A 24,398-nucleotide genomic window follows, 5' to 3' on the forward strand; every position below is an offset into this window, starting at 1 on the left:
CACTGGAGGGAGTACAGCTGAGCTTCAGCCACACCTGAGACTCAACAGATTTCTGTGTAAGTACTAGTTTTGCGTAGTGCACCCAGTTTCAGCAGGACAAAATTTCAGCAGCCAATGGAATAATCATTTCATTTTTAAAGAAAAAAATGTAAAACATTTGTTTTGTAAGATACGAAAATTGACAATTTGATGCTTGTCTTTGTCGCAAAACAGCAAAAAGGATTATTGGTGATGGAAAATGACTGTTTTTGTACTTGCACAAAGCCTTGCCATGCAGGGCCACAGGCAACAACGCTAGCATGGTATTTTATCACTGCACAGCAACATATAATGCCTAAAAAGTGTTTAAGCCCAATGATGGGTCTCCCCTATTATTGGTTTTCAACACTGGATCATGATCGATTTAATTTGGCTTTTTTGACATGGATTTACAAATAAGACTACTTGAAGTTAAAGTGAAAAGAGATTTCCACAAACTAATGTAAATTAATTAAAAATATAAAACTCAAAACATTGCATTAGTAGTCAGTATTTAATTGGTGGCTGAAATCACAGCACTGAGCCTTCATGGATAGGTTTCAATCTGCCTTTTACATCTTGATCCTGCAATTTTATCCAATTTTTCTTTGCAAAATTGTTCAAGCTGTGTTAGGTTACATGGGAACATCTCTTTCAAGTCCAGCTACAAATTCTCAGTTGGATTGAAGTCTGGGCTCTATCTTGCATATTCTAGAACATTTACCTTGTCTTTAAACCATTTCCATGTAACTTTGACTGTATGCTTCTGGTCGTCATGCTGGAAAACAAATTGTCTCCCAAGTCACAATTTGTTTGAAGACTACATCAGATTGTCCTCCAGAATTTCCCTGTACTCTGCTGAATTCATTTACTCTCCATCTTCACAAGCTTCCCCACATTATGATGCTGCCATCACCATGTTTCACAGTGGGAATGATGCATTTGAGATGAAGTGCATTGTTTGATGTCCACCAGACATATGTGTTGGCTACATTTTAGTCTTATCAGACCAAAGAGCTTTCTTCCTGCCGACTTCAGAGCTTCTTACAAGCCATCTGCCATACTCCAATTGACATTTTTTTTCCAACTGTGTCTTTCTCTTTGCCACTCTCCCACAAAGCTTTAACTGGTGAAGAACAGGCAACAGCTGTTGTATGCAGTCTTTCCCATCTCTCCTCCTTCAGAGAAGTCATAGGGTTATTGTTAGCCTCTATCTATTCTCTGGTAAGGTACCAGATTTAAATGCAGATGCTACATCTTTAGAATGTTATTGATTTTACTCAATGTTGTGGGTAATATAAATGAAGCCTGGATTTCTTTTCTTCATAGTTTTGTGAAATTCAACAGACAAACAGATCAAATCACTAGCGGCATTTTTATCTGGAGGTCAAAAAATTAGAACATCACAACAAAGTTTGTTCATTTACCAGTTTATAAAATATTTACATGACAGTGTGTAGATGCAGATTCCACGAGGCAAAAAATCCCACAATGACGTAGTTACCATTAAAATGGTCACGACTGTGTCACATCTACTGCTGCAGGACACAAAAGAAATGCACACAGAAAAGTTTCTGTTAAGATAATTTATTTTGTACAGTAAAACAGGTTTAGCAGTTGCTTTGCAGGGAGGACAATGAAGGAAGGAGTTCCATATACTCAGAAAACTTAATACAGCAAGTATTTCCAAGTGCTTATGCGGTTATCGAGTATCTTACAAAGATGGACTGTCAATCAACTCATTAGTCAATTGTGACAGTCTGACATGAGATGTCAAGACGTGAACTGCTACCAGTTGTGACTCGCTGCAGGTCAAACAAAATTTGCGAAGGGTGTGTTCAAGAACGCCACAAAGCTGACGCAAGCTTGAGCCACAATATTTCAGATACAGGAAAATCTGTCGCACACCTGGATCTACCATGCCACCAACTTAAAAAAGGCATTTTCTGTACGAATAAACACAATATATGTACTCTTAGTTATCTACCCCCTCTTAGAAAGGCATGTGTATTTGTCCATTATTATGGGTCTAAGGTCTTCTTAAGGTGAGCACTGTGGGGTCATTGAACGCAGCCATCTCAGTTTTATGCCCATCTTGGGGTGTGTTTGTTTCTGTTTACTTGGGAGGCCTGTAGGCAATCTTCCTGCTCTTCAGCACAGACCACCTGTGTCTCTTCATGTAGTAGAGCAGAGGGACGAGGATGGCTGAGCCCATCAGCAGCTTTAAGAGAAGGAGAATGGAAATAAAAAGACCATAACATTAATGAAAACATCAAAGAAACGGGTAATTATGAGCATATCAGATAGCGAGAGTATTCCTTGTTTAGTGTGTGAAATGGAAACCTTTGCTGTAAGTTTTTATCTAAATTTCTTGTGTGGGTGTATTAACATGCTCATTTCTGATATTTGAAAATTTCATGTTTTGAATAAAGAACAAACTCCCCAAAAGTACAGTAATGTTGTATTTCACCACCCAAACTGTATTGGGACAAGTAAAACTATTTACAATTTCGAGAACACCCAGCAGACGGTGCGTTATGTACCTTCAGTCCCATGCGTTTGCGTTGGTCATGCTCCGGCTCGGCAGCCCATCTCAGGAAGGTACACACATCCTTAGCAACCTGACTCATGGTGGCAGGGGTTCCTATGGCACCAAACAAAAACCATTAGCGCCATCATTTTTACAGGGCAACCCTGAACATTTTCTTCTGGATCTAGCATGTGTGGAAGATATGCTTAAATCTTATATTGTATGATTTTTCAATGCAAAAACAGCTTGGAGTGTGTAACTCTCTCTATAGACAGACAGTATGTATCTGGGCATGCTTAGGCAACTTGCTGAAGTTCAATCTCATGCTCAGAAGAAAGACAATTCTCTCTGTCTCTCTAAAATGTATACCTTTTTTTCCCCATGTACATAATTGTACAAGGGTATTGTAATAATCAATTAGCCTTTCAATATGATTTGCCAACACAATGCACCATTACAAGACAGGAGTGATGGTTGCTGGAAATGCTCCTCTGTACTCCTATGGAGATATTCCATTAAAAATCGTCCGTTTCCAGCTACAATAGTCATTTACCACATTAACAATGTCTAGATTGTATTTCTCATTAATTTAATGTTATCGTCACTGAAAGAGCTGCTTTTCTTTCAAAAAGAAGGTCTCTTCTGAACAGACAGACAATTTTGTGTATCAAATACTTGGCACATTCTACTCAACTACTCAGTATAGCATTGATCAAAGAAGGAGCAGAAGTACTAAATAAGCTTGACTGTTCTGCATTGTGGTCTGGGAGGTGTTGTATTCATTTTGAATAGAGGATGTCCTTGTCAATCTGCCAGTGTAAAGCTGAGTTGTAGACTTTAGTGCTGTTACTGATGACTTTTTTGGATCAATCAACCAAACTATATTACTGTTTAGTTGATTAACTCAAAAGACCTATTTTCCTAAAATGATTTTTAGATCAGGAAAAACCAAGACAAGCATTTATGCACCATCAATCAAAGTGGAATAAGCACAGATTCTACCCTAATCATGTACCTAAACAAATATTCTGTGGAAACTTTAAGGCAGCAGGAACACAAATTTATGGCTTTATCAGTATATTTAGCAGCTACTTCAAGTATTCACAAACCACCAAAGCCTATAGAAACCTTTACACCTCACTGAGTTGATTGTTGCAGCAAAACGTCTTTATGCAGCAATTACATAGTCACTTTGAAGAGAAACATTTGTTACAATGAATCAAAGCATTTTACAAAAATGCATTAAATGCATTTCTAGCACTGATGTCATCCCTTCTGTGGACTTATTGCAGCAGGCTTAGTAGACTCTGTTTAAAGTTGTCTGTTCTTATAATATAACTTGTTTAAAGAGGAAACTTGATTACTCTTAATGCTTCCAAGGGTTGGCCATTGTAGTCATTTTGACAATAACAAATGCTTAAAACAATGAACCACAATGGTTGAAATGGACATGGTCTTTGCTGTGTGATACGACACATTTGCTACTTCTCCCTTACAATTATTATTTCTATCCAAATGAGAAATGAACCTTCTAAAATGCTGGTGGGTACTTTAAATCACTTATTGCCTTCCTATAAGCGGAAATTTCAGCTTTGGACTTTAGTTGATATTGCAAATTAATTCTAAATAGGCTAAGTAATAATGTAGGTTGAGAAGTTGCCACAATGAGGCAGCAGAAAGAAAGGGAGGTGTGGAGAAATACCAGTGGTGAAAGTATGGGTTTATTAACAGTGTATTTCTAAAAGTGTTTATGTATTTATGTGAAAATTTATTGTAATAAGGGAGACATTATTGAATATTTTGTCTTTTAACAAACTAAAAATTTAAGCTCAAAAATGAAAACTCGATTGGGGAATAATCTAGGATTTAAGTGTTCCCTGTACAAATTTTGGTTAAGCTGTTAACCCTTTACGCTTCAGTGCGTCGTAGGTGTACCGCCGGCGGTACACCTACTAATTTGCATAGGAATTTCAAGAATGTCCGACGGCTGCAAACACGATTATACAAACACTATACGCCGATGGAAAGCTTAGATTCTCATGAATCCGCCGGTATAAACCACTTTCAGATGTGATTACCACAGCGGGTGAGAAAAACACATTTGTCCGACAAAAACAAATATTCATCCATCCGTTCTCTATACACGGCTTCAACGCACACAGCGCGACTCACATTTCCGGGTTCATTATTACACACAGAAAAAAAGATTCCACAAAAAACGGCCATAATCCAACCTATTACATCCAGACAACACAAGCCAGTAAACTATTTTGTCCAAAACATGTCTTGAAGTCGGTATAAAATCCACGAATCAGTCGTTTTCAAGGAAATGCACCTCGCGATGTGCGTCCAATATTCCCTGTATTTTTCGTCATTTTTTTAAATTTAAAAATAGAATATTAGCGATTTTTTGTACTGAAAACGGCTGGAATTGACTGAAGCTTAAAGGGTTAATCCACTTCTGCAGCACAACAGCATATTGCACACAAACACACAGTTTACTCACCATCGTCATACTCCAGAATCTCGTTGTAGATGGGCGGGGCCATGCCGATAGCCTGACCAGGGAAGTAGGGGTTGTAATAGAGACCTTCCCTCACTGCCACTCCTGCAGGAGGCTCGCAGTAACCAGTCAGCAGGCTAAACACGTAGTCCTCGCCGCCATGTCTGAGAGGCATAAGGAGACATGAATTCAATTTAAACTCTTTATTTATCTCCGAGGGGCAATTAAAAAGGGCATCAACATCAACACTGTGAACAAAAAATTTGCAGGCTATTTCATGGCTTTCAGATTAACCCGATGAACACAAAGCAATATCAAGGTACTCCCCCCCCATGTCCCATTTTTTTTATCAAGTTGACTAATTTGCCACTGCATTACAAAGTCCTGCACTTCAATGTTAAGTTTAAATGCCAAAAAAGGGAAAAAAAGCTGCATTTTTTTGATTATTTAATTTTCCAAAACTCCATCCTATAACACAGTTACAATATCAGCTAAATTTATATATTTTGTAAAAAAAAAAAAAAAGTGAAACATTGTATTAGGTGTTCACAGTACTGCAAAACAGGTAATTCCATATACTACACATATTTTACTATGTAGTGTTTCCATACATGACCCCTATCTCCTCTGTTTAAACACAACTTTTACTTGAACCCAGTTCAGTCAGAATTCATTTTTGTTGTACTACTGCTGGTCACAGCTGAGTGACTATAGGTATGCTGAGGCGAGCTGGGCTTTTTGCTTTCTCCTGAATCTGATTACTGCAAACTGTTTATGGCAAATTTGTAAATGAGACATGTAGGAAAAAGTGATTCCAATGAAATACCTCGTTTTAATATATATTCGATAGTTTCTTTCGATGAAAGCCAGCAACAGCTGGACAGTGGAAAACGAGCAGATTCTTCGTGATTTTACAACATCTTGCTATAATAAATACTGCATTTTTTGTGATTTTCAAAACAACATCATGCCCTTCAAGCCCATGTGCAGTGTGTAGGGTTAAGAGGATTAAACTTTGTAGTATTTCCTATTTTTCAGGCATTACCTGGCATTGACAATGTAGCTAAGGTCTGGAGGCAGGGCTCCATTGTTGGCGGCACGAGCAGCCTCAGGGTTGGGGTAGGGCTTAGGGAAGTAATCTGACAACTTTCCTGGCCGAGTGAACATCTCACCATTGTCATCAGGTCCATCCACAACCTCAATCTGAACACAGCACACAAGACAAACTCTAAATATGGTCAAAAACCTAGAAATGCAACAGACAGGTGTCTCCATCTATTGGTGGAACTGAGCGTTAGTTTTTAAAAATGAGAAATAATCACATCGGTTATTAAGAATATGTATGATGTAATACACTAAGACAGGGGTATGTGATCAATTTGAAACTTCTCCACCGCACAGCTTTACCTCCTCAGCAATGGCCTTAACCTCATCCTCTGTGTGCGACACTCCCACCAGGTTTCTGAAAGCCAGGTACTCCATACTGTGGCAGGCTGAACACACCTGTTTATACACCTGGTAGCCACGACGAATACTGCAGGGGCAGAGAGAAAAGGAAAACATGAAGGGACACTTACATTAAGAAATGTGGACATCTTCTGCGAAGTGGGAGACTGAAGGCTGCAACAAAAAAAAGCCCACAAAAGCATGTAAATCAAAAGTTCAAATAGCTGAAATAATTTGTGGATTAAGTGACTTTCTGGTTAAAATAAGAAATGATATGCAACTGTCTTGATACTATATCAAACCTTTCAGTCTTTTTTCCAGCAAAAAAACTTTAGCTCCTCCCTCTTCATTTTTAAATATGTGCAGCTTTTCTCTGTCTTCTTAGTGAGGAAATGGAAATGTTATTAGGTTTTAGACAATTGGTAGGAGAAGACATGTCATTTTGATGCTCAAAAACCTGTATTTTTTTGGGGGAAGGGAAGTTTTTAGAAATTTTACTCAAACAAATGTTTAATCAATTAATGAAGAAAAATATCTGTCAGCTAAAATCATTACTAAAACCTTAATTGTGACAACAAAAATGCAAATGCCTGTAAAACACCTAGAAAACAAGCTACAAACTACTAAGTTAAAGATGCCATGTGTGGGGATGGGATCAGCAAGTTCTGATTGTAGCGGCCGTGGCGCACACGTTTGTAAACGGCCCAGCGATTGGGCCGTTTACAATCGTCGTTAACAAGCTATCGTTAGCGTCGTTACCATCTCGTGGGAGTATCAGCGACAATAAAGTGTTCAAACTTGAAATGAAATCCGCGGATCCGCGGTAAATTCCCATCCCTGAAAAAAAGTGGAATTCCGCGAATTCGCGGAAAAATCACATCCCTGTTGTAAACACCGATGTTATGTAGAGTTACAAGTGCTCAAAATCGTAACAAAGTACCTTGGGAAAAAAAAAGTTACCTTTGCGCAGATAGCTTGTCAAACTAACGCATTTCCTACATTTGACAGGATACACAGATAACAGAAGAGTAGACAGCAGTGCATAAAAACACATTTCTAGTAAGTTTAAAATCTGAAAAGTGCAAAGGCATCAACTTTTACATATAAAGTCTCTGCACTGATAATGGATGCAAGGGGCCTTATTGCTCTCAAATTCGCTGAGCTTGCAAGACTTTTAGAAACAGTTTCACACTTTCCTCACAAGGAGTATATTTGATAATTACATACACAGTGTGTGTGTCTATGTATTTCATGCAACACACCTCGCATGGTCCAGAGAGGACAGAGGTCCAGCATGGCTCCACGGGTACTGAGGAGGGTGGAGCTCCAAGTCAGAGGCTTTAACAGACCGGTGCAGCATCAGAGCGAGCCCCGCCCCACCAGCTGTGACCACACCTAGTGTTGTCAAGACAACCTTGTTTTTCCGTGGCAGGCTGGCGAAGGACATGTTGGCCTATGAACAAACATTAGCACAACAATATAACAGTTAGCTGCTTTAAAAAAAAAAAAAAAAAAAGCACATTACACTTCCAGTAGACAACTTTATTCAATATTTTATACTGAGACTAGAAGAAATTTGCCAACAGACACAAATTTAGCTTTCAAGCGATTTTTGAAGTAAGAATACCCTGAAGTCATTGTTTGTACCAACTTAAGTGTGAGTGATTGCTGCTTTCATCAATGACAGTAAATTTAAGATCCAACAACAAAAAGAATACATCTGTTTGGACATTTGTGCTATTATCTGAAATTTCCTTGATCAAACAATTCATTGAAAAAAAATCTGCAGCACAAATCATGTACACTTAGAAATGTATAGGCATTCATTCTGTTTTAAAATCTGTAAACATGTACAAAATGTCTGAGTCTGATACTTAAAAATTTAATATACTGTTTCATATTTATTGCTTCATCTATGCAGTGTCAATAAGTGTCAAATTTGGAGAATATACTGTGACTTCTGCAGCATTTTCTTTTGGTGTAGAACCCAAAGATTTTGTGATATCTATTACATGAGACAAAGACTAGCAGTGACCACCTCAAGACTGGAACTTGTATGACATGTTATTCTTGGAAAAATGGATACACAGATTATCAGAATAGTTGGAAATTCACTTTCTGTAGGACCTTGCTAACTTCCATCCATCCATTCTCTATACACCGCTTTAGCCTCACTAGGGTTGGGTTGGGGGGTGCTGTAGTCTATCCCGGACGACTCGGGCGAAGGCAGGGGACACCCTGGACAGGTCGCCAGTCTGTCACAGGGCTACATATACAGACAAACAATCATACTCATATTCACACCTACGGGCAATTTAGAGTTATCAATTAACCTCAGCATATTTTTGTACTGTGGGAGGAAGCCAGAGTACCCGGAGAAAACCCACGCATTCACAGGGAGAACATGCAAACTTCATGCAGAAAGATCCCAGGCTCAGGCCGGGATTTGAACCGGAGATCTTCTTGTTGCAAGGCGAAAGTGCTAGCACCACTGTGCACCTTGCTAACTATAAAGAAATGAAAAGACAAGATTCTAAAGTAAACAATGCAATAGCATGTCCATAGTTGTCTGACAAACTGAGGGTTTACCTGGGGACACAGTTGGCAAGCTATGGTAGCATGGCAATGCCCTTGCTTGAAACGTGCAATCTGATCGTCCTTATGACACTGCCCTTCAGCAGTGCTTTAGTAACCAGACATCACATGACAGCATCCCTGTACCAAACTAAACAAGCATAACTTGCCATCAACCTCCGTCTCCAGCCTGAAACAATACTACGCTCTGGTTATAAATTTCTCCAGGATCAGTTTGAGACTTGAATTAAAACAAGCGCAGTAGAGCCACTCTAGATATACAAGGGATGTATGAACAGTCCAAATCATCAATCTCAAATATGATCATTTGTCTAAAGATGAAATATACAGCAATAAACGCTTTTACACAGCTTTTCTTCAACGGAAGTCCTTTCAGTCCTTGAAATGCTAACTCGTTAGCAAACGGGTTAGCTTTACTTTAGCAGGAGCGGTTTCTGACAGAAAATGGATGAAACGTGACCTAAACTGGGAGTTAAAAAATATGAACACCGGGACTATACGCTTCAAAATTATAGATCTCCTTCTTGCATCGTTAGTTAGGAGTTAAACTGAATTTAAACCAGGCTGTACGTTTGCCGGGCATCTATGTTGCCGGGTGGTTGACACATCATGTGTTAGCTCACTGGCTAGCTCCCTACAAACAGCGACGGGTTATCGGTCTGCCGCTTTGATATTACAAGACACCGACGCTGTGTCGATTCATACGGGTTGAGAAGGAGAAAATTTTGTTGGAGGTGAAGCTAAAGCAGCTGGTGACATCCTAGAATGTCTGAGAACACGAGTGACCTTGTCTTACCCACCTGTCAGCAGCATAGCTAACGTTAGCTCGTCGTCAGGGTACCTCAAATCGGCGCCTTTCTGATAAACTGCTGTAATAAACATGGTCTGTCCTGAGTGACAAACGTTACACTCCTCTGTCGACCTACCTTGGGGGTCTTGACAGTCTTCGGAGTGCTGAGGAGAGTTCTCCCACTCCCCCATAGCACCACAACTCGTAGCGCCGCCATCTTCTCTTCGGTTCTCTGAGCTAGGAGTGTCAAGCTACACTTACACACACATGCAGCTTTTCCAGTATGGACCTTCAGCATAGAAACGAACTGCGTGAAGCGCTTTTGACTGTATTTACAGGGGGACACCAAACATGTCAAAATAAAACCAGTGACACTAAGTCTATCACACTAACCATGCACACAGATCATTCACAACATTAAAACGCCCTGCCTAATATTAGGTAGGTCCCCCTTGTACTGTTACAACAGCTCTGAACAACCAGGGCTTGGACACAGCAGAACTTTTGTAGACGGAGCTTGTTCTGCTGCGTACCACAGATGCTCAATCATCCTTTATATTTTTTTATGGTACAAGAATTAATTGACTTATTTTAATAGTTTACAATTACAAATACTTCAACTTTTAACTAATGTAGTAAAGTGCAATAATAGAATAAAATAGAACTTTATTTGTCATTGCAACAAGTACAACGGAATTGCAAATAACATGCATTTATAGTTAATCTTGTTTTCGCATGTGATTAACTAATGTATGTGTCTTCTTTATGCTGTGAATTGTCCTCTCTGTTCTCTCTGCAAGTATTTCTGACTCCAGAGCTGCGGTTCCTGGCCTAATCAGTTTGCCCAGTGTGTGTGAGTGGTTTTCTTTGTTGATTCTCACTTCTCATTTTCTGTCTCCAATCACTCACCTGCTGAAAGCGAGTTCTCCCTCTCCTCTGTTGTTAGGTGCTTTTTGAAAGGGAATCTTTGGGTTTCTCTCCATTTTGTTGTCAGGTCTTGATCTTAACATGTAAATTGGTCCCTTAAAAGTTCAATTTTATATCTCAAGTGGAAAGCACTTTGGGTCAGCTTATGCTGTTTTAATGTGCTATATAAATAAGGATAAATTGACTTCACTGAAGGCTGCACAGTGACTCGGTGGTTAACATTATCGCCTCACTGCTACAAGATCCCTGGTTTGCGTCCAGGCCTGGGCATGGGATCTTTCTGCATGGAGTTTGCATGTTCTCCCTGTGTGGGTTTTCTCCGGGTACTCCGGCTTCCTCCCACAGTCCAAAAACATGCTGAGGTTTATTGGTGATTCTAAATTGTCCAAAGGTGTGAATGGGGAGGGTGATTGTTTGTCTCGATTTGTAGCCCTGTGATAAACTGGTGACCTGTCCAGGGTGCCCCCTGCCGTCACAAGTCAGCTGAGATAGGCTCCAGTGGCCCCGCGACCCTAATGAGGATTGGGTGGTGTATAGAGAATGGATTAATGGAAAAACTTAGCTGAAGTAAAGGTTGGCTGTTTGAGTGTTTAATTAGTATAATTGTATCATCACACTGTATTGTGACAAAATTCTCTGGTTTAAAATCAGTTTTCAGCTATATTTAGTTTATACAGTGTAGTTTCTGTGACTGTTTGGACCTAGTTTTCCAGCGTCAAGCTTTCGGCTCTTATTTTGAAGGCAGCCTTCACACCCGCTCTACGCATCCGGGCTCATTCGGGAGAACTTGTCGAAAATCTTACACAACTTATTTACACAACCACTTTTTTCACGTTATTTAGTAACATATTATGAAATAAATAATACAATATAAACATTTTCACTAGTATTTATGTACATTTTTGTTGTGTTTTTTTTTCTACCACTTTGCTTGAAACAAAGCAAACGTGATTGGGGCTTCTTTCTGAAGAAGCCGCGAGGAAAAGTCTCCACCCAGCGGCCGCTTTATGACACTACAGAACATTTGACCTGGATTATAAATTTGGTGTCAGACTAAAATATTGCTCAACAGAAATATTTACTGTTTCAACAGTCTAGACACAGAAGTACGGAAGCGTATTGCTGCCACTCTATATAAACAAAAATTGATCATTTATATTGTAAAAACATGATAATTATATTCAGTGGTGTAGTCTAGTTTTTTTCTAGTGGGTATAGACCCCTTTCACATGACGTATGCATACTTAATTAGGCAGCTGCACGTGCAGACCCGGTGCAAAACAAAGCCTGTTTACCTGGCCAACGCCTGATATTGCAAGCTCGAATAGGTGTTTTTATATAAATATAAATATGCCTTCTTGTTGTGCTGTCGGCTGTCAGAATCGCAGTACAGACAACCCTCATTTAAAATTTTATTCAATACTTGGAGGTAGGGTTGCCACCCGTCCCGTAAAATACGGAATCGTCCTTTATTTGACAATTAATCGTTGCGTCCCGTATTGACGCAATACGGGACTCAATTTGTTCCGTATTTTCATAAATGTATCATAAACGTCTGTCACACAGTCATCAAAAATGTATAATGAATAAAATAAAACACAGGAAATATTAAGGACAGCCAATTTCATCTTAGTAGAACCTACGAGGACCTGACGTGACATACAGTGGATAGACCTCAGAAGCCAGTGTCGTCTTTGTTTGCCTGCCTGCACGGTCCTGTCACAAGTTGCTAGTTACAGACTGCTGCGCGCTGCACCAGGGCATTTAAAAATGTCTAACCCCGAAGCTCCACCACATCCTCCTAAGAAACGCAAACGTCTGCAGATGTACAGATGTGAGTGGCTACGTGCGATCAACTGGGATAATCGGTCGGAGGCACAAATAAAGAATGCATGGCTTTGCAGTGCACATTTCATTTCAGGTAAACGGTCATTCAATTTTGATTTACATTTGTAAAATCCTTTAAAATCATGGAAATGTTACATCACCCAATATAAAAATTAGATATGTAGAGAAAAGATCCCGTGGATAGTGCTTTATCATTATCGTGCATGTGAGCGATAATAGGGTGTTTTGTCATTACCGCAATGAATATGTTTGTTGACTTAGCCTTGTTATTTTGTTTTACGGGACTTTAATAATTATAATAAATACAATTTTAACAGGTCGTGCATCTGACGATTCAGACAGTCCTGATTTCGTGCCTTCAGTATTTCCTCACAGGCGTGACAGTGCCAACAGCACCAAAGCTAAGAACAAAATTGACAGGTAATTTGTACACTCGCACCACATTTCTGATACTGGATGGTATGTGAGTTCTTGTACGTGACCGCAAAGCACTAAATTAACAGCATCAAGGAATTTGTTAGTGATGTTACGCTCGAGCCAGTTTGCTCGACACAGTGCCGAGCTTTTGAAGCCAAAGTGTTCCGAGGCGGTGTTTCGATCCCTGCTTCAGCATGCCCACAATCACGTGACTATCGAGAACGAGGCCTCGTTACGTCACATCGCGTGTCGTGGTGCTTCGAGCAAACTTTGAAGGGGTTGGACATTTCAATCTGTCCAGGTCTTAAAAGGCATAGGGGTCTGATTCACTCCTCAAATTGTGGGTTTTTGAGAGGAGGAGATTACGCTAGTGCATTTGGCATTTGTCATTTTGAGAGAAGTTAGGGAGAGTATACATTTAGTTAGAATTTAGTTTAGATATATCTAGTTGCATTTCATACATTAAATAACACACAGATACATACGCATAGATTCACTCATACACAACACACATTCATTCATAGAAACACACTACACATATATGCACACAAACATACATATATAACGTTTTAAAACATTTATTGCAAGTACAAAACAGTGTGAGACAAGCAGTCTCTCTGGCCGCACTCAGTTCATTCAGTTGAAAACATTCACATCCCATTTATCTCCCGTCTCCTCCGGTGTTCCCCAAGGCTCTGTTCTTGGTCCCGTCCTCTTCATCATTTATCTTCTTCCCCTTGGCCATATATTCCGGAAATATAACATACAGTTTCATTGCTATGCGGACGACACCCAGCTCTACTTCTCCTCCAAACCCACTTCCACCCTCCCCCCCACCTCCCTCTGTGTCTGTCTCCAGGAAATCAAATCCTGGTTCTCTTCCAATTTCCTCAAACTGAATAGCGACAAAACTGAGGTTCTCCTCATTGGTTCCAAATCAGTTCTCACTACAACCAATAGTTTCACCATCACCATTGACAACTCCACCTTTTCTCCCTCCCTGCAGGTCAAGAGTCTGGGTGTCGTCCTCGATGGCACTCTGTCATTTCAAACTCACATCAACAACATCACCCGATCTGCATACTTTCATCTCCGTAACATTAATCGCCTCCGTCCCTCCCTCACTCCTGTCAGCACCGCCATCCTGGTCCACTCTCTTGTCACCTCCCGCCTCGACTATTGTAATTCACTTCTCTCTGGTCTTCCACTCAAGTCCCTCCATTAACTCCAATTGGTCCAAAATGCATCAGCCCGAATTATCACCAGGACACCCTCTTTCCACCACATCACCCCAGTTCTCCAACAGTTTCACTGGCTTCCAATCACTCACCGTATCATCTATAAAATCATTCTGCTAACCTTCAAGGCCCTCCATAACCTCGCCCCTCCGTACCTCACTGATCTACTCCATATAAACACACCCAGCCGGACTCTTAGATCATCTTCCTCTCTCAGTCTCACCATCCCCCCTGCCCGCATGACCACCATGGGCTCCAGAGCCTTCAGTCGCGCTGCTCCCCGCCTCTGGAACTCCCTCCCACCTGATATCAGAAACATCAATACACTACACATTTTCAAATCCACTCTCAAAACCCACCTGTTCAAACTAGCTTACTCTCTTTGACCTCCAGTCCTCCTTCTGTTTTAAAATTGCTAAATTTTCTTTTTTAAATTTTAAAATTCTTATGTTTTAAACTGTGTATTTTGAATCTGTTTTTATTCTGTTTCCTCTGTACGGTGACCTTGAGTGTCTTGAAAGGCGCCTATAAATAAAATGTATTATTATTATTATTATTATTATTATTATTATTATATTGATGTATTTTCAGATACTGAGGTGGTGTTTGGCCCTTCCCTTGGAGATCCTACAGACAGCCAACTGGATGACACGTTGATACATGATCCAGATCTGCAGTTTGTCAATAACGAACCAGTCATCACATTCAGCACTCTTCCTCCAACATGCACAGCAGACAATCCTCCGGAGGCAGCATTTGTAAGTGATGCAGCAAGCACCTCTACAGCATCATATGAAGTTGTCACTATCACCATAAAACTTCATAGGGTTAACCTGCTGGAGGAGATGATCAGCCAGTTCAAAGATGCAAGACTCCTCAAACACCCTCTGAAATACACTTACATTGATGAAAAAGGAGCCGATGCAGACGGTGTCTCAAGAGATGTGTACGCTGCATTTTGGGCAGAGTTCATGGAGCACACAGCAGAAGGAGAGGACCTAAGGGTTCCATTGCTGTCTCCTAAATGGCAGGAAGAAGAATGGAAATCCATCAGCCTAATTCTGCTGAAAGGCTTCAAAGACCACGAGTATTTTCCATGTCGTCTTGCCCCTGTTTTCACTGTGGCACTAATTTTTGGTGAGGGTGCAGTCACAGATGGAATGCTCTACGAGAGTCTTCTTCAGTTCATAAGTCAGTCAGATAGGGATCTGATAACCACCGCCTTAACAGAAGATCTTGTAGGTGAGGACAGGGATGAACGACTTGATCTTTTGGACCGCTTGGATGTAACAGTGCTTCCAACACAAACAAATTTGAAAGGCATCCTTCTGAAAGTGGCACACAAGCAGCTAATCCAAAAGCCAAGAAAAAATGTCATTGATCACTGGTCAGTTCTTAAAAGATGCATTTGTGAGTCCACAAGATGTCTTAAGAATGTATGAGGATAAAAAGCCAACAACAAGAAAGTTTTTGAAATTGTTGGATGCATCTCCAACAACTCAAGCAGAGAACCAGAGCTTTCGTTTTCTGCAGCAGTACATCAGGGGTCTGGATGATACAGGACTCAGAAGGCTGTTAAGGTTTCTCACAGGGTCAGATATCTGTGTTAACAAGATCAAGGTCCTGTTCACACCAACAGTTGGATTGGCACGACGACCAGTAGCACATACCTGTGGGCCGGTTCTGGAGCTGCCATGGACATATACTGTCTACCCCGAACTACGTATTGAAATGGACAATATACTGGCTTCTGAGAGCTCCTTCAACTTTAGCATAGTTTAAGTTGGTTCATCTTGTAGGGCACCAAGACATAGAATGACAATGATTGATAGGTGCATTGGATGTACTGTTTAGATCTTTTGAGTATTTTCTATCCGCTATCCATGAGTCAGCTCTTTTGAGAAATTATTTGTTAAACAAAAATTAGTTAAAAGTCAAAATTCTGTTGAGTTTCTTAGGGTGCTTTCACGCCTACGCCGTTTGGTCCGCTTAAAGCGGACTGGAGTCCGCAACACCTGCAAGTACGGTTTGTTTGGGCTGGTGTGAAAGCAGACCAGATATTTTTGGTTCAGACTAAAGAACCGGACCGAGACCACCTCCCGAAGGTGGTCTCGGTCCGCTTCTATGTGAACTCCAGTTCGGTTCGCTCCTGGTGAGAACACAAACCTGTCTCCATTCGGACCAGCTTGATGGCGCAGCAGACTTTTTGGTTTACGGGAGCTTCCGTAGCAACCTGCACGGAGAATTTTGGGATAACGATAATGTCTTGCAATGCATCTTCTCCGTGCCAAAAACGACTGTGTAATGTTCTCGTACCGAATGCGAGCTTCATGCTGGAACAACAGCAGTATTTGTGCTTGCTGCATAAAGCAATGATACGAATATATGGCAACACGAACGAACAGGAGAGCATAGTTCATTGTTTACGAATAAACCTCGATCCATGGAATAAACACAGCCTGTTGTTTTCTTCCGGGATTTTTCCCTCTTCACATCCTGCGCCAATCAGCGTTCACCTACGTCATCTAAAACACCTTATTTTTGTGAACAGCGCCCCCAAACGACTGGGGGGAGATATAACATTCATCGTAGTTGGTTCAACTGCGAAAACACTGGTGTGAATGCGAACTGAACCAGTTGAAAATAGCAACATTGTAACAACTTCTGGGTCCAAACGAACCACTCTAACGGACTAACAGGTGTGAAAGCACCCTTAGCTGTGAGTTGTGCTCTGTTACAGTAAAGTAAATAAACAAATTTGAGGACATAATTTTTTTTTTGGACACACAAAGACAATCAACATTTACACTATTTTCTGTTATTTTGGACCAAACAAGTAATTGATTAATCATTTGGTTATAATTTGCTAATGATTGTAATTTACAGCTCTAGCTGACTGTTTTGTTTCTGAAGGGACTTTTGGACATTTAGTTTTACCTGTTGGGATAATGGTTATCAAGTATGTTGAAGCAGTTATTTGAATGTGTAAAACAAACAAACACACTAAATACACAACTCTTTTATTTTGTGCCTAGGTTGTTCAAAACAGGCCTGCCCCCTTTTAATGCTCTTTCCTGTTTAATAATTCCCTTGAGTTGTAATGTGATGATTTGTTTTTTCAACTGCTGTTTTTATGAAGTTTGTTTGTCAAGTTTTACTGGTTAGAACTGACTTTTACAACAGCATGTGGTTTTAGGGTACTTTAGTCAATGTCAGACATCACTCTGTTGCATCGTGATGGCTGCTTTACATGTTCTTAAGGCATTTGGAAACTGGAAATAAATGCACAGTTGTGTCTTTTCAGGAATCAGAATCCCTCTGCTTTCTTCACCACAACTGCAAGTAATGACAAAGAATGTATTTTACTTCTATGTTATTTATTCTCACATAACACACATAATACATTTTTTCTCACATTTTAAATTACGACAGGAAATAACTAATATTTGTATTTCACAACGTCACGTTAATCTATTAGTTCAGATCCTTTACCTAAATAAAAGTACTAATACCAGTCTGAAAATAATTACTCAACCACAAATTTCATTCAGAACCTTAAATGCTAAAGTAAAAGTGTGTAAATTAAATTAAAAGTAGTCATTCTAAACAAAAGTAGTGTGGTGTGAAGTTGAGAAGAAAAAGGACAATATTTGTCTCCATGCAAAGTATATGGATATTATATAAATTTGAAGTGTAAGTGCAAGTACCTACAAATTATACTTACGTACACTGTAAATCATTGTTACAGTGTGTGGCTTCTTTGTGTGGCATGCCAGAAAAATGTTTGGAAACAATTGCCATAGGTGAATAAGAGGCAAATGGCGGGGCGTTAGTCTTAATGCATTGTCCCTTCTATGTGGATCCATCACAGGCTCAGCTTTTTGGGTACGAAGGGGTCTTCTCCTGATGAGCAGGGCACAGTACAACATTAACTCAACTGCCATGTGAGGCTAAGCATTTACTTCAGAGACATGGCCCAACTCTGATAGTTTTAAGTGAACAGAGTACAGGGATGGCAAAATACTTTGGTGTGAAAAGTTACAGTGCAGTGTGAAAAACAATGTTTAAAAGTAACCAGAGCATCAGCTGACACAAAGCACCCCTGCCTCAATGCTCCAGACCTATTGGAATGATTTATATTTGTCTTAGTATGTATTCTCTCAGGAAGAGATAGAGCTCAACAGCTTCATCTGCAGTGGTGGGTGGAAGTAAGAAGTTCTCTGCCATTATAAGGCAACACAAGCTGAAAACAGTTTCATCACAAGGATAAGGTCCTCTCTGTTGGCATTCTTCTTTGCACATGTCCACTGCTTCCTGGGAGACCTCTTTCAGGTGATCTTGAACTCCAAATAGATGAGGGATATTGTGGGAAATGGTGTGTTTTATAATTTACTAAGTGTGCATATTAAAGAGTTGCATTGGTTCTGAGGAATAGGAAGGTCAAGAGCATCATTACCACGGTGTGACTGTAATGAAACAAAGAAGATAAGTCCAGCTTTATTTTACTTATTACTCATGTGATTGAAACCAAGGATGATCAAGACATAAAGTGACTGATAATCAAAGTACAGACAGTTTTTGATAATAAAGGTACAGATAGTTTATGACGTAAGCCATAATCAGTAAAGAACATGAGCTTGTTGTGTGTGCAGTCTCTAATCTTGCTTTGCAGCGGTGAAGTCATTCCTACGTGAGCGATAATGACAAAACGTCTGCTGTGAAAGAGGAGAGCAGACCAACGCAGCAGCGGAAGGGGCAGCCAGCCTAGATAGATAGCTATACACACTGTTAGAGTATAAGAAGACTGGGTCAGGAACAGTTAGCAGTCTGATTCCATCCGAACTGACTGAACACTTGTTGATGGTTAGGGACAGAGGATTCAGGCCCAGAGCTCTGTATCGCACATTCAATTTTGCTGTAATAAATACTTTTGATTTTAAGAAGAAGTCTCCTGACTACTCCATCAAAAGAACTGGACGGAAACAGCCTTACACATATTCTGTTGGTTTGTTTAATTGTAGGATAGGCTGATTTCCAACAATATTGTACATGACAATTGGACGTCCACTTGGAGTGACTGCATTTCTGCTGTTGTGGATTATGTGTGTATTCCACATATGTGCAACCTGCTGCAGCTCTTTCTGTAGAGAAAAAATACCAGATAAAACAAATATTAATGTAATACTTGGCATTTTCAGTAAGTATACATGCAGTCATATGCTCTCTAATGGCCAAAAGAGCTGATTTGACAGTGGAAATGAAGCCTTTTTTGCCATGTCTTTAATGTGAGCTTTATCATAGCCAAACGTAATATTCCTAACATACCCAGAATTAACCAGGAATATCCTCGATAAGCATGTTTTGATTGTCCTTTGTTATAGGAAGCTAAGGAGTTCACTTCCACAGTAGATAAATCTAATGTGGCCTCAAACTTTTATCCATCTATCTTAATTAAATGTATATGAATAAATAGCATTACATGCCTGAGGAAGAATATGTATTGTTTATTTTCAGGTGAACTGTCCTTTTTATTGTTTTGTTTATCTTTTTTTCATTTTTTCTATGCCTTTATTTGGTTGGGAACTTAAACATATGACAGGAAATGGGAAGGGACAGTGACGCAAAGGGCCAGAGGCAGGGGTTGAAACCACTGCCACAGCAGAGGACTTACAGCCTCAACATGTGGGGCAAAGTGCCCAAGAGCAATTTGTCCCTTTAGTGAAAAATACAATTTTATTCTCATCCAGGATAAAAACTAAATTTTAAAGGAAATATCATGTTTTTAAGTAAGAATCTACAAATAATTTTGTAACTACGGTACCTGCTCCTGCTCCTTGGCTATAACTATAACCATAAATCTGATGAAAAAAATATGTGTTGTATGATAATACAGATATGCTCAGGGATTCTCTATGTTTTGGCCATATTTATGTTGGTTGTTACTAACTTGAGATGAGAAAGAAAGAAAGATGGAGAAAAATGAAAATAAAAGAGGAGTTGGAGCAAGGGAAAGAATAAAGGAACAGAAAAGCAAGAAGAATACTGATAGGGGAGATAAGAGGATAAAATAAACAGAAAATAAGTCAGAATAAAGGGTTAAGAGGGACATGAAAATGAGACAAGAAAAGAGGGATGGAAGAAGGAGTGGACAGCATAGCATAGCAGGGACAGAAGAAAAGAGCGGTGAAGGTGGAAAGGAGGGATTAAAGATGAAAAGATAAAATTAAAGGAAGGAAGAAGGAAACTAATTCAAGAGGAGGAGGAAACAAGGTAGAAAAGGGATGGAAGTGGAAGAAGAGGGGCAAAGAATGCAGGGAAAAGGCGAGGGAGGAGGATAAGACAATGATGAAAAGAAGGACGAGAGCATGATTTGATGAGGAAAGAATCATATTATGGATGCATGTGTTTGCGTGCGTGTGTATGGCACAGGTACATGGAGAGATATACATGCAGGGCTGAATAAGAGAATAGGAACCTAAGAGAACAGGAATAGGAACAGGAAATACAAACCTCGATGATGTTCAAACAAGTAAACAAAGGAAGCTGCTTGTCCAAGAAGTCTCCAGAGAAACTGTCATTGTCCTTTAGTTCCTGAAGACGATTCATCCAGGACTGGGCATGATGACTTCTCAAAAAAGCCTACCAGCTTTCGATGCGCTGATTGTGGTTACTGGTGCCAGAAACATAAGAGTTATTGACTTGACGGTCCGTACTCCATCGTAGAAATCTCTGCATCTGTGCAATTGTGACATTTTCTGTTCCCAGATCTGCGTGGACTCTGGCAGCTGTCCCCATCCTCTCCTCAACTTCTGCTAAGAAATAACCAGCAATTATCTTAGGGTTGCTGTTTGTTGAGTATGCATGAAGTCACACGATGAGTCTCGAAAAGCCATCAATGGCTCCATTTATACAAATACCAAACGGTTTCAGCTTGTCGTAGGAGTCAACATGCCACATATAGTTAGGCCCAGGGTTGACGTACATACGTCGCATCAGGCGATTCCTCCGTCTTTGTTCAACACCATGGGGGTCCAGAAACTTCAATAAAAGCCTCACGATGCTTTGGGTCACAACATACCCAGCCTGGATGCAATTGAGATGGTGTCGCTTGTATCCGTGGTGCCTGCCATACCCTTAAAGCTGATCAATGAGAAATGATGCTACTTCCAGGGGGTCAGACTGATTCTTCCTTCTGTACAGTCCCATGCGCTTTAAAATTCTTCGTAGCATGCGCATACTTATCACAATGCCATCAACCATGCTCAGTAACAAGAGAATCTCACCATGCCTCATTCCAAGCATGAAGTACAACTTGATTAAGTCACTTAAATGAGCCATTTCTTCCACTTATTTGATCCCCTTCACACTGTTTCATCGCTTCTTCATTGCATGTGTTTCACATTTTTGCAATATAATTATCACGTTTTTACAATATAATTATCATGTTTTTACAATATAATTATCACGCTTTTACAATATAATTATCAAGTTTTTACAATATAATTATCACGTTTTTACAATATAAATTATCACATTTTTACAATATAATTATCACGTTTTTACAATATAAATTATCACGTTTTTACAATATAATTATCACGTTTTTACAATATAAATTATCACATTTTTACAATATAATTATCACGTTTTTACAATATAATTATCATGTTTTTACAATATAAATTATCACATTTTTACAATATAATTATCATGTTTTTACAATATAATTATCACGTTTTTACAATATAATTATCACGTTTTACAATATAAATTATCACATTTTTACAATATAATTATCACGTTTTTACAATATAATTATCATGTTTTTACAATATAATTATCACGCTTTTACAATATAATTATCAAGTTTTTACAATATAATTATCACGTTTTTACAATATAAATTATCACATTTTTACAATATAATTATCACGTTTTTACAATATAAATTATCACGTTTTTACAATATAATTATCACGTTTTTACAATATAAATTATCACATTTTTACAATATAATTATCACGTTTTTACAATATAAATTATCACGTTTTTACAATATAATTATCACGTTTTTACAATATAAATTATCACGTTTTTACAATATAATTATCATGTTTTTGCAAAACAATTATCACGTTTTCACAATATAAATTATCACGTTTTTACAATTATCACGTTTTTACAATATAAATTATCACGTTTTTACAATATAATTATCACGTTTTTACAATATAAATGATCAATTTTTATTTACATAGAGTGGCAGCAATACGCTTCCATACAGAAGCCTCTTTATATAAAGTCTAAGACTATTATTAATAGTTAATTAATATTAATATTAATTAATAATTAATAGTCACTTCCCTTCCAGCACCTGTATCCGTCTCTGTCACAGAGACAGGGGTAATGTTAGAGCTTCAAAGACTTTGCTCTGGGAAGGCAGCTGGCCCAGATGGTGTCTGTCCAAGACTGCTTAAAGACTGTGCTGCACAACTGTGTCAACCTCTCCACAGGATCTTCAAGCTGAGTCTACAGCTGGGGCGGGTGCCTGCTCTATGGAAAACATCCTGTATTGTACCAGTACCAAAAATCAAATGTCCGGCTGAACTAAATGACTACAGACCTATTGCTCTGACCTCACACATCATGAAAACTCTGGAGTGGCTAATTCTACGCCTGCTGAGGCTTGAGGTCAAAGACAAACTGGATTCCCTGCAGTTTGCATACAAAGAACACACTGGAGTGGATGATGCCATCCTCTTCATGCTTCACCGTGCCCTGTCTCATCTGGAGGAACCTGGAGTTTATGTGAGAATCATGTTCTTTGATTTTTCAAATGCATTCAACTCCATCCAACCCACCATCCTGAAAGACAATCTCACAGAGATGGGAGTGGATCCTTCCTGTGTATCTTGGATCACAGATTACCTGACAAGAAGAACACAGTTTGTCAGGCTGGGGAACTGGGACATTAATGAGCAGTACTGGGGCTCCACAAGGAACAGTCCTGGCTCCATTCCTGTTCACTCTGTATACATCTGACTTCAAATACAGCACTGAGTCCTGCCACATTCAGAAATACTCTGATGACACTACTATCGTGGCATGTATCAGAAATGGACATGAAGCTGAATACAGAGATCTGATAAGTGCCTTCAGTGACTGGAGTCACAAAAACTGCCTGCTACTCAACGCCTCAAAGACAAAGGAAATGATCATCGATTTCCGCAGATCCAAACCCCCTCTTCAGCCAGTGAACACTTGTGGAGTGGACATCGAGGTGGTGACATCATATAAATATTTAGGTGTCCACCTTGAAAATAAGTTGGACTGGTCTACAAACGTAGACTTCATCTACAAAAAGGGCCAGAGCCGACTTTGCCTCAGAAGACTTCGATCTTTAGACATCTGCAGTAAGATGCTGCAGATGTTTTATCAGTCTGTGGTAGCAAGTGTCCTGTTTTATGCTGCAGTCTGCTGGGGAGGCAGTATAAAGAACAAGGATGCAAGGCATCTGAACAAACTGATTATAAAAGCTGGCTCTGTGGTTGGAATCACATTGAACACATTGGAGGATGAGGTGGAGAGACGGGCACTGAGCAAGATGGAGGACATTCTGACAAACATGGATCATCCACTTCACATTTGCCTCAATGAACAACGTAACATCAGTGGACAACTCCTATCCCTGCTCTGCAGGACAGAAAGATTCAGAAAATCTTTCTTGCCATCAGCAGTCAGGCTATTCAATTCAAAATTAAACAGATAAGAACCCTGACAATTGAATTTCCCTTCGGGGCTGAATAAAGTGATTCTATTCTATTCTATTCTATTCTATTCTATTCTATTCTATTCTATTCGTTTCAGTCTACTGACCGCCCATGTAGCTTTTGAAGGACAAAACTTTATGCAACTTTGACCAGTGGTCACTGCCAATATATACATTAAGAAAAGTTGTTCACTTGAGAGTAGATTTACAAAAATATATTTACATAAAAAATCGGAAATGATGAGAAATCACTTTTAGTTTGTTATTAATCTTTTTTTTCATTTTATTTCCCATGTTTGAACATACTAAATATCAGA

General features: G+C 39.4%; 1 protein-coding gene across 1 annotated transcript; it reads right to left on the reverse strand.

Moving 5' to 3' along the window:
- Positions 1-1,589: 1,589 nt before the first annotated feature.
- LOC110970315 (cytochrome c1, heme protein, mitochondrial) lies at positions 1,590-10,181 on the reverse strand. Its single transcript, XM_022220579.2, has 7 exons — positions 10,019-10,181; positions 7,760-7,950; positions 6,459-6,585; positions 6,097-6,254; positions 5,055-5,215; positions 2,562-2,662; positions 1,590-2,239 (listed from the first exon to the last, which is right to left on the reverse strand). The coding sequence occupies exons 1-7, from the start codon at positions 10,178-10,180 to the stop codon at positions 2,135-2,137; spliced, it is 1,005 nt and encodes a 334-aa protein (XP_022076271.2). The 5' UTR covers position 10,181; the 3' UTR covers positions 1,590-2,134.
- Positions 10,182-24,398: the final 14,217 nt, after the last annotated feature.

Source organism: Acanthochromis polyacanthus, chromosome 5, assembly GCF_021347895.1.
Source record: "Acanthochromis polyacanthus isolate Apoly-LR-REF ecotype Palm Island chromosome 5, KAUST_Apoly_ChrSc, whole genome shotgun sequence".
In the NCBI taxonomy this organism is placed as follows: domain Eukaryota; kingdom Metazoa; phylum Chordata; class Actinopteri; family Pomacentridae; genus Acanthochromis; species Acanthochromis polyacanthus.